Source organism: Centropristis striata, chromosome 4, assembly GCF_030273125.1.
Source record: "Centropristis striata isolate RG_2023a ecotype Rhode Island chromosome 4, C.striata_1.0, whole genome shotgun sequence".
Lineage (NCBI taxonomy): Eukaryota > Metazoa > Chordata > Actinopteri > Perciformes > Serranidae > Centropristis > Centropristis striata.
In genome coordinates, this window is record NC_081520.1 from 4173902 (window position 1) to 4188902 (window position 15001).

Genomic DNA, 15001 nt, shown 5'->3' on the forward strand with positions numbered 1-15001 from the left:
AAACGATAACTAACTGAAACTGTATTTTGTGGTTACAAAGCCACCTAACACTAACTAAAACTAATTAAAACTATAGTGAAAATGTCCTTCGTTTTCGTCTTTGTCAACTTTTTTCATACGTAAACCTTTTTGGTTGATATGAAATCTATTAATCTATCTGGTTTTATGACTTAATAAACTTATTGGGGCTGAGATGGATCAGACAAAGGAAATAAAGGAAACATTTATTGTGTTTTTTTTATCTCGCACCCAACAAATACCCCATTACAAAAAAACTAAAACTAATGAAAACTAAACTAAAAGCATTTTCCAAAAAATTGTAATGGTAATGGGTAATGAATTTGAAAAGAAAATATCACAACGAAATTAAAACTAAAACTAAAACTAATGAAAAATCCAAAACTATTATAACCTTGGTCTATGCATTGAGTTGCTGCCATGAGATTGGCTGATTAGATATTTGTGTCAACGAGCAGTTGAACAGGTGTACCTAATAAAGTGGCCTGTGAGGTGCTTTAAACAGTTACATAATGTCCCTCAGTGGTGACTTTGAGCAAACAGGAATCACAGAAAGACGTGTTTACCTACCAGAGTGAAGCTGTTGACATTTATCTGTCACAAAGACAAATAATTACAGCCACAGTGACACATTTTCCCCCATCACCACTATATCTATATGGTGTGCTTGGATCAGTGTGTATATGTGTGTGTGTGTGTGTTGAGTGTCAAGGTCCTGGTTCCTCTCTTCCCTGGGGACAAGAACACAAGTCTCCTATTTGTTTTTAGAAAGTGTGTGCACACACGTGCCTCTTGTTTGTATATCCTCAGGGAAGTGTGTTCACACACATACGTCACATACACACTCAATCTACTGGGTGGGTACTGGTAATGTCTGAGGCAGGATGCTAGGTCTATGAGGAAACCCTGTTTAGACCAGCCCTGTGTGTGTGTGTGTGTGTGTGTGTGTGTGTTGGACACAGTGTCATCAATTATCAAATAGGAGCTGAGGGGAAACAACAAGATAAAACAGACCAGTGATTTCTAACTTGCACTTGTAGCTTCACAACGTTTTCTGCAGTTGAAACTTAAAAATAAAGACAAAAGAAAACTCATTCTAAGTAATGAAATAGAAGCTAAAAAATAGAGTAAAACCAAAAACAGATTTAAAGTGTTAGGTTATTAATGTGTAATTCAGATTAGTAAATTAATTAAAATTATTGTATTTAAGATATGTTTTTATTTAAATGTGCACTTTATGGAGCTTTGGTATTCAAAAAAAGGTACTCCTGTTGTTATACCGTATTTATGTTCACTTTAATAAACGGTTTCAATAAAACTACTTGTTACATGTCATATTAGACTTTGACTGAACATTTGCTCTCACTTTTCAGCCTAAATATACCAGGATATGAGTTTTGATCCATATCGCCCAGCCCTATGGTGAAGATTAGGGTAAGGGACTAGGGACTTCACTATTCCAATGAGGGTCCTCATAAAGATAGAAGTACAAGAATGTGTGTGTGTGTGTGTGTGTGTGTTCTTGTACTTCCAACATAGTGAGGACCAGAACACGTTTTCAACCAACAGAGTGAGGACATTTTTGCAAAGTGAGGACATTTTGGCCGGTCCTCCCTTCTTTAAATGCTTTTTTGAGATTTAAGACTTTGTTTTAGGGTTAAGGTTACAAAAAAAATGATTACTAACTAACTAAACTAAAATTATAGTGAAAATGTCCTTCGTTTTCGTCTTTGTCAACTTTTTTCATACATAATCAAGATGGATAATACAGAGGAAATAAAGGCAAAATTTACTGTGACCTCTTTTAATCTCCCACCCAACCAATACCCCATTACAAAAAAATAAAAATAAAACTAATAAAAACTAAACTAAAACTAAAGCATTTCAAGAAATAAATACTGAACTAAAACTAGCAAACGCACTCTAAAAACTAATTAAAACTAACTGAATTTGAAAACAAAAATTTACAGTTAAAATTAAAACCAAAACTAATGAAAAATCCCAAACTATTATCACCTTGCAAGGGAATTCACTGTTCCAATGAGGGTCCTCACAAAGGTAGAAGTACAAGAATGTGTGTCTGTGTGTGTGTGTGTGTATATATATATATATATATATCTGTTTAAAGAAAGAAAGAAAATCAATTCACCAGCTGTGGCTCTAGCTGTGACTTTTAATTGTAGGCACAAATGTGTTTCCCTCTCCCTATTAGCACGCTCCCTATTATCTTCTATGTACACACACGCCACTAAGACAAAAGACACATATCCTCTACATGTGACATCCATCTCAGGCCGGCTCAGCTCCATATCCTCCCGTGATCCCTCAGCTGGAGAGGCTACATCCTCTGGCTGCAGCGAGGGGAAGCTGGCCTCACTGTGACTCTCCGCTCTGCAACAGGTAACAGCCCAACACCAACCCTCTGACCCACAAATAGCTCCAAAGCTGCAAAATCACTGCTTTCAGCTTCTTCATCTGCGTGTCAGGAAGCCACATTACTCTGACAAGTAAGCGCTCCTGCTTGAATGATACACTGTGCATAAAGGAGACGGATTTATCATTGTTGCATGTATTTCTGAGGAGAGTAAAGGTTTATGGTGGTTATGTTTTTGCTTTCAGGCATCTCATGGGATAGGACCGAAGGATATTTTTCCTGTTAGAGGAACAGAAACCACCAAACAAGTCGGAATCAATTTTTTTTTTAAAGGAGAAAAGGGAACAATGATGGAACTGAGGATCCAGCTGATCCCGACGGGGGAAATCATCTTTTCTCCGGGGAAGAACGGAGAGAACTACTGCCACGGCTGCAAGGTCAGTTCACTTCCACACTGTGGCCAAGTCTCACATTTCTCCACTCATCCTTCATTCTCATGGCTTTTATGCAGCTCAGTGGGTAAAAATAAGTGCTGACACAGCTGAAGTTACAGGGCTCATCTCCCATAGGGAGGAGGTGGAGAAACATTTACATAATTTAAAAAGTGTAAATTGCTTCAGAGTTTACTGTCTGTCATGTAAACTGCATTGATAAATCAGAACAGCTGTGTTTAGTAAATAAGTTTAAATCCCCTTTGGCTCTGAGCGGTGCTCTCTGAATTATAATAAGCTTTTCTCATGCATAGTTAACTACACATGTAAAGATGGACTTCCTCCAGTGGTGGGAGAAGTATTCAGATCCTTTACTGCAGTAAAAGTACTAATACCACACTGTAAAATGACTCCATTACAAGTAAATGTCCTGCATTCAAACCTACTGAAGTAAAAGTGCAAAAGTATCAGCATCAAAATGTACTTAAAGTGTCAAAAGTAAAAGTACTCGTTATGTAGAATGTTTTATATATTCCATATATATTATTTGTATTGATGCATTTATGAAAGCAGTGTTTTAATTTTGTAAAGACAGGACTCATTTTAACTACTCTATTTATTGTTATGAGTTTTAATTTATAAAAAATGCATAATCACTTTAAATTTATCATGTTTTTTAATGTTAAATCTCGACCTGAAAAGTAACTTTAGCTGTCAGCTAAATGTAGTGGAGTAAAAAGTACAATATTTTCCTCTAAATGTGATGGAGTAGTTGTAGAAGAAACTGCTCTCAAAAAGTATAAAGTTACATAAAATGGAAATACTCAAATGAAGGACAAGTACCTCAAAATTGTACAGAAGTACAGTACTTGGGTAAATGTACTTAGTAGACTTGCGTCTGTAGACTCCTACCTTCAGCTTTATTGACATGGATAGAATAGGATTTATGCAAAATCACACACCACATAACAAAACCAGTGGCAAGTGGCAAAATAGACTCCAAAGAGTTAATTATGTCATCTTGTTGCACCCTCTTTTTCTGCAATGATATTGTGAATTTACTGCTAATCGCTATGCACTGTAAAAACAGATAAACAGTAGCTACTCAATAAAATTGAGGCAACAGATTGCACGCAATATTATTAATTAAATCTAACTACGTTACAAGTTGAGTTAATAACAACTTAACAGGAAGTGCCTGTCAATTAAAAACAGACTAATTCTATTGTGTTGGATTCATTCAAAATTCTCTTGATTTAGTATTACATACACATAAAGATTATATTTAATGTGATCAAAATAAGTAGATTCTATCTCAAACATTTTTATATTAAAGTTGCTTAAACAACTGCCTCAAAATCAAGGACGCATTTATATTTAATACATTTTATCAAATATATTAAGTAAAATGAAATGACTACAGAATAATTCATTACAGTGTGAACCAACTCCTAATAATTGAATAACGGTGAAGGATTCACTACCCCCACCCCCACCCCGCACACACACACACACACATTTTTATTTTTATTTTATTGTGCTGCATATGGATGGAAAGCTGGCCAGTGGTGAACGTTCCTAATAATCACAACCTTACATGGAAGCCTCTACTACCAGTGTATGAATGTGTGTGTGTGTGTGTGTGTGTGTGTGTGTGTATGTGTGAATGCTGAGTGGTGTTTAACCCTCTGGAGTCTCCAAAAGCTCCAAATCCAGACTTCTTCATCACATCCAGACTAGAAAACAAAGCAGCGTGGAGCCCTACTGTAAATTTACCTCTAAAGTTCTGGCTGTAAACTCCATGAGGCCAGTTTCAGTTTGATGATGATATACAAGTAAAACTTGACTGCATAAAAAGAAAAGTTGGGTGAACTCAAAATTTCAAGGCAACAAACTTCAATAAAATTTTAAGTTGGACAGTTAAACTAAATATTTTAAGTTTTGTTTTTGAGTTTGCTCAACTCTTAATTCGGATTTTTGTCAACTCAACTGTAAATTGTACTAATTTATAATTTTACATTGTAATAACTTTTAATCCTTACTTCTGCTAACTTCTGCAATTGGCACGATTGTAACGCCGCTATGAAATGTCAGCTAATGTTGTGACCACAATTTTGAGTTAGCATTGATACGCTAATGGCTACTCTTGTAGCTGTAACAAGCAGCGCCGCTAGCATCAGTTAGCCGCTAGCATCAGTTAGCCGCTAGCTTTCGCTAATGACAGAATTTCACCGCTTTCCTGCATTTCACAACAAAGAAATAAGAGTTATCAGAACTATTGTCCCTTGTTGTGAACCCCAACTTAAAGATATAAGTAACAACAACTCACCAACTTGTTTTTGAGCAGACAACTGGCTTCCTTTGTTGTGCTAACTTACATTATTTCCCTAAATGTCAATCATTTATATTTCCAAGTTTTACCAACTTAAATCACTGTTTTAGGCGAAAAAATAGAAGTTGGCTTTTTTGCAGTGTGGAGACAAGGTCAAATATATTTTGTATAAAATTATAGAACTGGATGTAACCCTCTTATATGTAATACCTGCAACCATTTGCAACATTTAAAATTCTTTATTGAGCATGATAGTGTTTTGAAAGTCAAAAAAAGATTCCAAATCACATTTTATGTTGGACTAAAGGACTAAAAAAGACAACAAAAAAAAGACAAAATAAAGACACAAAATGACAAAAAAAAAGACACAACAAAAGACACAACAAAAGACACAAAATGACCAAAAAATACACAAAATGACTAAAAAATACACAAAATGACCAAAATTGTTACACTAAACAAGACACAAATGAAATAGAGTGACACTAGAATAAAAACCAGAGTTGGATGACAGGATCACACACAATCACAAGATTACATTTATGTTGGTTTTTCTTTGTTTCATTTTGATTCAAAATGTTGATCCAGTAAGTCAGAATAAAAAAAAAAATTATTATTAGGTCATATAGCTAAGGTTGTGCTGAAAAAATATACCAACATGGCATTTAAACATTTTTAAGTGGTGTATACAGGCAGGATGAAAAGGGTTAAATAGTTAATGGACTAAATAGCCCAAAACTCCATAGAGTTAAAGTGCTCAGAGTGTGTGCAAAGACCAATGACATCCATTTACCATTTACTCAGACTGTGAAACAGTTGTATAATGCAACACTTTAAAACAACAACGTAAATCCTCTGAGCCTCAAAACCAAGTGGCGTTTGACAAGCACATTTTCTTAAAAAATGGAATTAAAACAGACATTATCATCAGATTTGTAACTACAACGATTTATTCTACATCATGCATGAATCTTACATTTGCACTAATCAGATCCTATGAAAGCATTACATTTTACAGTGCAAACTGTGAAGTGTATGATAAAATTACAATCACATGATTGACTCCGCTAAGACGGACAGTGATAAGGAAAATATTCAGTATAAATATTCCATCCATCCATCCATTTTCCTCCGCTTATCCGGGGCCGGGTCGCGGGGGCAGCAGGATAAGCAGGGAATTCCAGACGTCATTTTCCCAATATTGGTAAGACTTGAAAAACTCAGTTGAAACGTGAAGAGACATCCTTTACTCTTAAACATGTTGGCATGTGTTTCATACTTCATACTTGCTGTCTTGTGTAGGAGGGTGGTAATAAAGACAGCTGATGCCTTCTATCTATATATACTGTATCTAAGGAATGAAGGGAGTGGGCTTTTTAAAAATCCATCCTGCCATGGTATAAGGAACCATTTGGTACAGTTAGAGCGTGGGCTGACACAGGATTAGGATGTATAGTGAGAGGAATGTGGTGGTCAGTGATGATTGGGGAGGTGAGGAATGTACTGTAGCCTGGACGGGAGGAAGCAACAAAGACATTCCAGTACACAGCTTCATTTTTTCCCTTACCGCATTCCTCCCAGGTCAAATCACCCTGCATCCGAGTGTGTGTGTGTGTGTGTGTGTGTGTGTAAAAGGTGTGTGTGCCAAGGTTATAATAGTTTTGGATTTTTCATTAGTTTTAGTTTTCATTTCGTTGTCAATTTTTGTTTTCAAATTCAGTTAGTTTTAGTTAGTTTTTAGAGTGAGTTTGCTAGTTTTGATTAGTTTTATTTTTTGGAAAATGCTTAGTTTTAGTTGAGTTTTTATTAGTTTTAGTGTTAGTTTTAGTTTTTTGTAATGGGGTATTTGTTAGGTGCCAGATTCAATAATGTCACAATAAATGTTTCCTTTATTTCCTTTGTCTGATCCATCTCAGCCCCAATAAATTTACTAAGTCATAAAACCAGATGGATGAAATAGATTTCATATCAACCAAAAAGGTTTATGTATGAAAAAAGTTGTCAAAGACGAAAACTAAGGACATTTTCACTATAATTTAGTTAGTTTTAGTTAGTTTTGTAACCACAAAATACAGTTTCAGTTAGTTATTGTTTTTTTAAAAACTCCCGTTTTTATTTTTATTTCAGTTAACGAAAATGTTTTTTCCATTCTAGTTTTCGTTATTTTGTTAGTTTTCGTTAACTATAATAACCTTGGTGTGTGTGTGTGTGTGTGTGTGTAAAAGGTGTGTGTGCCAGGATCATCAGTTGTCTAATGGAAAGTTGGGCAATTTTGTCCGTTTTTAGTTTAGTTTCGTTATGTTTTCTATAAGTTTTCTTTCCCAAAATGAGGGCCTTCTAAATAAATTTGTCATTTTCTTTCCTTGTTTTTTGTTTTTCATTGTAGAATGCAATTTTTTGTTCAACTTTAAACCTTTGGAGTCTATTTTCTCCATTTCTGAAAACGATTCATTCTGCCACTTAAAAACTGTTTACCATGCCATATTGGTATCATATTTTTCAGCACAATCTCACCTATATGACTGTTAGTGTGGCTCCGTCTAGTTTTACTTGAAACGCACACTTCAATTATGGAGCGTGAGGATGTAGACGCGTGTCTTAAGCCGAAAAAATCCCACAGTTTCTTCGAAAACCTTTCGTTTGAGCATTACAAACAATAAACTGCAGCAATCCAAAAAATGATAATTATGAGCACGGTCAAAAACTAGTGTGCTCTCCTCGTCTCCATAATCCTAATTAAAGCAAAGTAAGCAATTATGACGTTACACACATGTCAGCCAATAAGAAGAATGCAAATCCTACGAACCAGTAGGCATTCTTACTTACCTTAATAAAGAACTATGAACTATGAAATACTAATCTGAATTATTTATCAGCTTTTCCACAATATACAAAATGGCTCTAACAATGACCTTACTGGATCAAAGTTTGAACCCAAAAGAAACAAAAAACAACCAAAATCCAATTTAGAAAATTATGATTTTTTTACTTTCAGAACACAATCGTGCTCAATGAAGAATTTTAAATGTCGGTTACAAATATAACATATAGAGGTAAAATGAGGAGAACATCTACTTCTATATTTTTATACTAAATATATTTGACCTTATCTCTGGTTTCACTTGGCCTATCATCATCAAACACAAACTGGCATGGAGTTTCAAGACAGAACTTTCGAGGGAAGCTGACGGTAGGAAAACACCCTGCTTTGTTTTTACGGAGAGGTAACGCACCAACACTTTCATGAACTCTCCCACAGCTTCCACAGAGGTGGTGTGAGGAGGGTGGAGTGGCTGGTGTGGAGGTGGAGGTGGGGGTCAGTGTCCTGACTGGGCCTTTCCGTCAGCACAGTCTGTCTGTCTAACATCGCCATGTCAACAGGATGCAACCTGTGTGTGTGTGTGTGTGTGTGTGTGTGTGTTTGTGTGTGTCAAGGTTATTATAGTTAATGAAAGCTAATGAAATAACGGAACCTGGAATTGAATTTTTTTTTTCCTTAACTGAAATAGAAATGAAAATAACGAGAGTTTTTAAAAAACGATAACTAACTGAAACTGTATTTTGTGGTCACAAAACTAACTAAAACTAACTAAAATTATAGTGAAAATGTCTTCGTTTTCGTCTTTGTCAACTTTTTTCATACGTAAACCTTTTTGGTTGATATTCAATCTATTTCATCTATCTGGTTTTATGACTTAATAAACTTATTGGGGCTGAGATGGATCAGACAAAGGAAATAAAGGAACATTTATTGTGACTTTTTTTAACCTGGCACCCAACAAATACCCCATTACAAAAAAACTAAAACTAACACTAATAAAAACTAAACTAAAACTAAGCATTTTCAAATTAATTTTGTTATCAGTGTATTTAAAAGTGTTTAACAACTCTAATCAAAGATTTGCATATTTTAGACTTAATATTATAAAGAAATGTTGTATTTTAGTCTTAATATTATTTTATCTCACTTTCTTTTTTCCCTTTTCAAATAAACTTATAATTTCTATTATTTTTATGTTTAAATTAGTATATATATGCAAAGCAGACTGTGGTAAGTCATGACAATTTATTTGACCTTTGACCCCAAAAATGTAGTTACTGTACTCTGGTTTTGCTGTAAAAGGTTCTATTAGTCAGTACTGCCAGTGTTTGTGGCTGTTGGAGGCTGAATCGATCACTCCCCCCTCTGGCTGTATGAACATATTACAGCTTGGACATTGACAGCCAGCTGACCAGCTGCTGGAGGTCACCTTCACATGGGCAGGACACGTGTTGTATGACTCTGCAGTGATCTCTGCAGTGATAGAGAGGCTGTTATGTTATGGAGGGAACACTGGACTCTCAAACTGTGAGCTACCTCAAAACAATGTTCACTACTCTGCCCTACAAAGCAACAAGGCAGTAACTAGGCAGAGTGCAGAACTGAGAAAAATGACTTTAACCTCCTGTGACCCTGCATCCTCATATGTGGACATTTTATTTTAGGTTTTCTGGACCTTATATGACCTTACTATTTTGCCACAATGGGCTGTATTTGAAATAATTGGAACCATTTGTTTTCCTGAACATGGATATACCAAACCCAAACTAATTTGACCATTTTAGGTCAATATTTTCCACCCGGAAGCTGTTCTGGTGCTGAAACGGCTGCTGAAAAGCTGTACTTCACTAGGGCTTCTTGCAGTTACTGTACAAAACGACTACCATTTTTCTCCAAAACGACACACATTTGAGATAAGATGTTTTGTCACATAACAAAGGATGCCTTGAACGTCATGAAAATGATAATAACTCATTTTTGACTGCCTTTTTGCTTTGTAGGGCAGTACTGAGGACACTGAGGCCATCACTCCATGATTTAACCCTCTGGGCTCTGAGCCTTTTATATACCACATAATATTTACTATACCCATGTTTGGTATTTGGTATTTTCTCAGCACAACTTCAACATGATCTGACGATTATTTTTTCACTTTAACCCACTTTATTAACACATTGAGCCCAAAAATCATGAAATCTGAAATAGAATTATACTATTTAATTCAATAACAACCATAAATATGCTAAATGAACTGTTTCAGACCTAAAAAAATGTAAACATAGGTTGCAAATATGAACATATAAAGGTAAAATTCAAATATAATACAACTATACACAAAAAATGACCATAAAAACATGTTTATTTATAGGAACAGTGTTAGATGATTAGGCCCCTATTTTCCATTTTTGCAGAATGCCACGCCTGCCTCGTCCAATACTACTTTTATACTTGAATAAATCATTTTGTACCATCAAATTAAAACGATAATTTCTTTGGTTTTACGTGACCTCAGAACGTCAAACAAATCATAGACCCCATAGAGCGGATTAAAGGGGAAATGTTATGGTCATTTTCAGGTTCATACTTGTATTTGGTTTATTACTAGAACATGTTCACAGGTTTTAATGTTAAAGAACACATTATTTTTCTCATTCTGTCTGACTGAACACACTTGGGTGATTCTCATGAAGCCAGTCTAAGCTATGTCTGTGAAGATTATAAGGACATACTTTATTAAACTGAATATATTTCACTTTTATATGAATGAACAATATAGACATAATGAGGCACAATTCATTGTTTTGTGTTAAAATAATATTTTCTATATTTTTAAACATGTTTTTGATGAAAAATGTCATGTTTTCCCCACACTTATATACAATAAATATTTAATAAACTATATAAAATGTTTTTAAAAATGTATAATTTAACAGAATATAATCAAATATAATGTTTTTTTAACAATGTATAAAGAACAAAATCTGAATGAAAATTGATGAGAAAAAATAGTTAGATGTTACGGTAATGATAGAATCGTTTGCATTAAAATATGTGTATATTTTAATAAAATCCATTTGGTGATACCAGCTACCCTTTATATAGGTATATTTAGGTGCTTGCCAAAGAAAAAAAAAACTTTCATTATTTTTTTTTTTTTATTAAAAATGTTGTTTTGCACCTTTCTTATATTTTGTCATTTGTTTGCAGCTATGACAACATAAATTCTGTTTGAGGATATCTATCTATCTATTTATCTATCTATCTATCTATCTATCTATCTATCTGAGTGTGAAGCTGCAGTGACAGCCTTATTGTCGGTAGAGGGAACAAGAACTCTGTAAACTGATAGATGTTGCTGAGAGAGCAGCTTGATGCAACTCTGCCACTGTTGTGTAATGTGCAACTAAATTGCCGCGGTAAAACCTGCAATAAAGAGAGATTAATCCCTCGCCCCACACTGCGTTCAAATATTTGGCCATTTTAATGATGCCTTACATGTGAACACACACCCTGCCTGCATTTATCACCCTTTGATAGCACTGAGTTGTAAAAGTTCAAAGTGTGTTTTAAATAAGTGCTGATGCTGCCGATTTATGTCCTCTGGCTTTTACTAACTTACCAACTTGCTTAGGACTCTAACTTCGCTTCAGTTAGTTTGTTGATTCGCATAAAAAAAAAAAGTCTAGATTTTCGAATGCAGTTTTGTTTGATATGTTGGGAATATTATTCCCTCCGACTCATGATAGGTGCATGTATATTATTATAATATTGCAACCTGGCACGTATCGACTTATCTAAACATAGGGAATTATGTTTCTATTGGTTCCAGTTTGTATAGCTGCAGATCATAAGTCAAAAAGGCTGTCTGGTTATTGCCGTACAGAGAAAACAATGACGACATGTGGCTAAAATAACCCCTATAAGTCATGCATGCTGTGGGAAGGGTTTTGGTGAACTTCCTGGTGTTACAGGGCTGAGCTGCCCTGCACTGAAAGAAAAGGAAGGGGGAAACTGCCACACCACTCCCAGTGGGGCTTTAAGGGGAACTGAGTCCAAAAAAAAAAATTAAAATAAAATCCCGCACACTGTCAGTTCCTTGAACATCTCTAGATATTAATAAGATATTAGAGTATGAGTGTGGGGCTGAGCCGCTAGAGGAGACTCTGCTGAGGCTGCAGTCTGGGACAAACCACAGTGGGAGCAGCTGAAACCACAGTGGGAGCGCTGGTGTGGACTGGGAGTGGTGGGAGGGTCAGGATTCCACGCAGAACTGTACGTTAAGGACGTTAGTGAGACATTCAGTGTGTGTGTGAGTGACACCCACAGCAGAGGACTGAAGCAGACACCTCCACTAACTCAGACACTCAGAGAGACTAGCACACGGCTTCACCTCGGCTCTTTTAAGGTATGTTTTAAGTCATTCCTTTTTTTTTTTTTTTTTAAGATATTTTTTTGGCCATTTTCAAGGCTTTATTGATAGTGAGGACATGCGGCAAAGGGGGCTCAGGCTGGATTCGAACCCGGCTCCGCCGCAGCGAGGACTGTAGCCTCTGCATATGGGGCGCCTGTGTTTCTGTCTTTTAAGTCATTCCCGGCTGTTTTCTTGCCGCTTCTATGGTTACTGTAAGGGTTAACTTTACTTTTACCTAACCCGGCTAACTTCACTGTTGCCTTATTAGTCACAGTTGTGACATTTGGAAAGTTTCCGCAGAGTAATTTGTGACATTACAGCATGCTTGAGTGAGTGGGCTGAGAGCCTCCTTGATGCGAACCATATGGACAAAAAAAAAACCCCGCTACGCCAAATGTCATTCAAAAAACTGGCAATTTAACGCTGTTGCAGCCTGTTGGCGTGTCATTTGCTCGGTAAAACATACTTTTAAGAAATGTGACACATCTGCCAGAGCCACTGTTCATTTCTGCATATGTTCAACACGATATGTTATGTTGCTTTGGTTGTATTTTAAGCGTTTTCACTCGACCTGTCCACCGCAGTAGAGGTTATTGGGATCTAGCCGAGCTAAGAAACACAAGTTTGTTGTGTGTATTTTGTGTGTTTGTTATGCCGATGTGGAGATGTGTGACTAAGCTGTGCTGTGTGAATGTGTGCTCCAGGTGGGTTGTTGTTAAGGTAAGGAAAATTAAAAATAAGTCAAAATGTAGGTAGGATTTGAATGAAGCTTGGTTTGAGGTTCTCTGTTAACTGACTTTCACTGAAGGCCACGTACTGATTTGGCTTGTAGCCTACAACTTGAATCCTTCAGGTTGGGGGTTGTCTTTTTATAGACACCAGACAGACACAGATTAAGATAGTTAATTAAACAGCTAACCTCACAGCATGTCACACCTGTGAGAACAGAGCTGCTGTAAACTTAGTGGATGTGTCTGTCAGGAGGGAGAGCAACATGGGCCGGAATCTGTTGCTGTGGTAATGAATGGTTGCTAACCATCTCCATCAAACCATAGCAACCAGTAACCAGCAGAATGGTGATGATCAGTTTGATGGAACTTTCTATGCTATGTAGTAGGGTAGGGGTGGGCGATATGGCCCTAAAAGAATATCACGATATTGCAGGCTATTTTTGTGATAACGATATTCTTGACGATATTAGGAAATACTTTAAAAGACATACAAAATATGATTTTTTTTTTTAGTCTGTATGAATAATTAAAAATCTAAAATGTAGTTTCAAGTGCAAATCTCAACAGTTGCCAAATACAAAATGTTTTACTCTTGACTCTTGAGTATGAGCAAATAATAAAAATAACCATTTAGGGGTTCTGGGGGGGCATATTTTAATTACATTTTGTAAAGGAGAATAAAGGTTCTTGTATGTTTTATTTAAGGCATCTTATTTTGACAGTCTTCTTGTAAATTCTGTGGTGGATTCTCTTGACTCACTGTGCTCTTATTTTGAAAGCTGCATGTGTTTAGCGACAGGGAGTAAGTAGCTTTTTGTGATTAAAACAACTTTCACCACCACATCAAGAAGTAGGAACATTGCCAATATCATGATATGCATTTTTTTAACCATAAAAAATATATACCGATATTATCGTGAACGATACGATATGGCACACCCCTATAGTAGGGCTGGGCGATATATCAATATAAAAAATATAGCGATATATTTTTAAATGTGATATGGAATTAGACCACATTGCATGTATCGATATAGTTCAAAAACATTTTCTTTCTTTCTATATAAATGCTGCCCTGACTAGGGTTTGTCATATTTAGTTCTTTTGTAATGTTTGTTATTCTTTTCTCACATACATTTATTATTACTATATTTCTATAGCACCTTTCAAAACCAGGGTTACAAGGTGCTTTACAAAGTACATTATCATGGAGGCAATACAACAGTTAAAACAAAAATAACAGAACATCATCAAAAACAGTGATCAAGCAAAAATAATAGGATACAAAATTAAAATATGTGTAAGACGTTAGAAATCATTGCACAAATGCCAGTCTGTACAAGTGGGTTTTTAAAAGTTTTTTAAAATGATATATAAATATATTTATTTCAGAAAAAGATTGGCCTAATTTTATTACTATTTTTTTTTTTTAATTTAAACGTGCACTTTATGGAGCTTTGTTTTGTTTTGTTTTTAAAAAGGGTTCTCCTAGTATTAGTATTTATGTTCACTTAAATAAACGGTTAAATGGATAAATGTCATATTTGGCTTTGACTTTAACTGAACATTTGCTCTCACTTTGAGATAAAAAATATCGGGATATATATCGTATATCGATATTTAGCCTAAATATATCGGGGAAATGACTTTTGGTCCATATCGCCCAGCCCTACTAAGTAGTTTGCTCCTATAAACCTTTCAGCTGTCAAGTGTCTCTGCTAGAAAGGCTTTGTCAACATGTTTGCTCACCTGTTTGTGTTGTTTGCACCTGTCATACAGTGCAAATGTAGTGTAACAGCCACTTTGTTTGTTTGTTTATTTGTTTTTTGTTTGCTTAAACCTCCCACCACTTGGTGGAGAAGATTATAGATTATACATGTAGG

At 35.6% G+C, this 15001-nt stretch overlaps 1 protein-coding gene across 2 annotated transcripts in view; it reads left to right on the forward strand.

The window, feature by feature from the left end:
• Nucleotides 1-2418: 2418 nt before the first annotated feature.
• The window catches only part of LOC131969517 (unconventional myosin-Ic-like), a 111715-nt gene continuing 99132 nt past the window's right edge, over nt 2419-15001 (forward strand). Inside the window, exons 1-2 of one of the 2 annotated variants that reach the window (XM_059330563.1) lie at nt 2419-2525; nt 2638-2829. In XM_059330563.1, the coding sequence (XP_059186546.1) occupies nt 2740-2829 (90 nt within the window). In that variant the 5' untranslated portion in view covers nt 2419-2525; nt 2638-2739. Of the gene's footprint in view, nt 2526-2637; nt 2830-12152; nt 12382-15001 lie in introns of those variants that run through there. The other variant, XM_059330564.1, reaches the window with a different exon arrangement.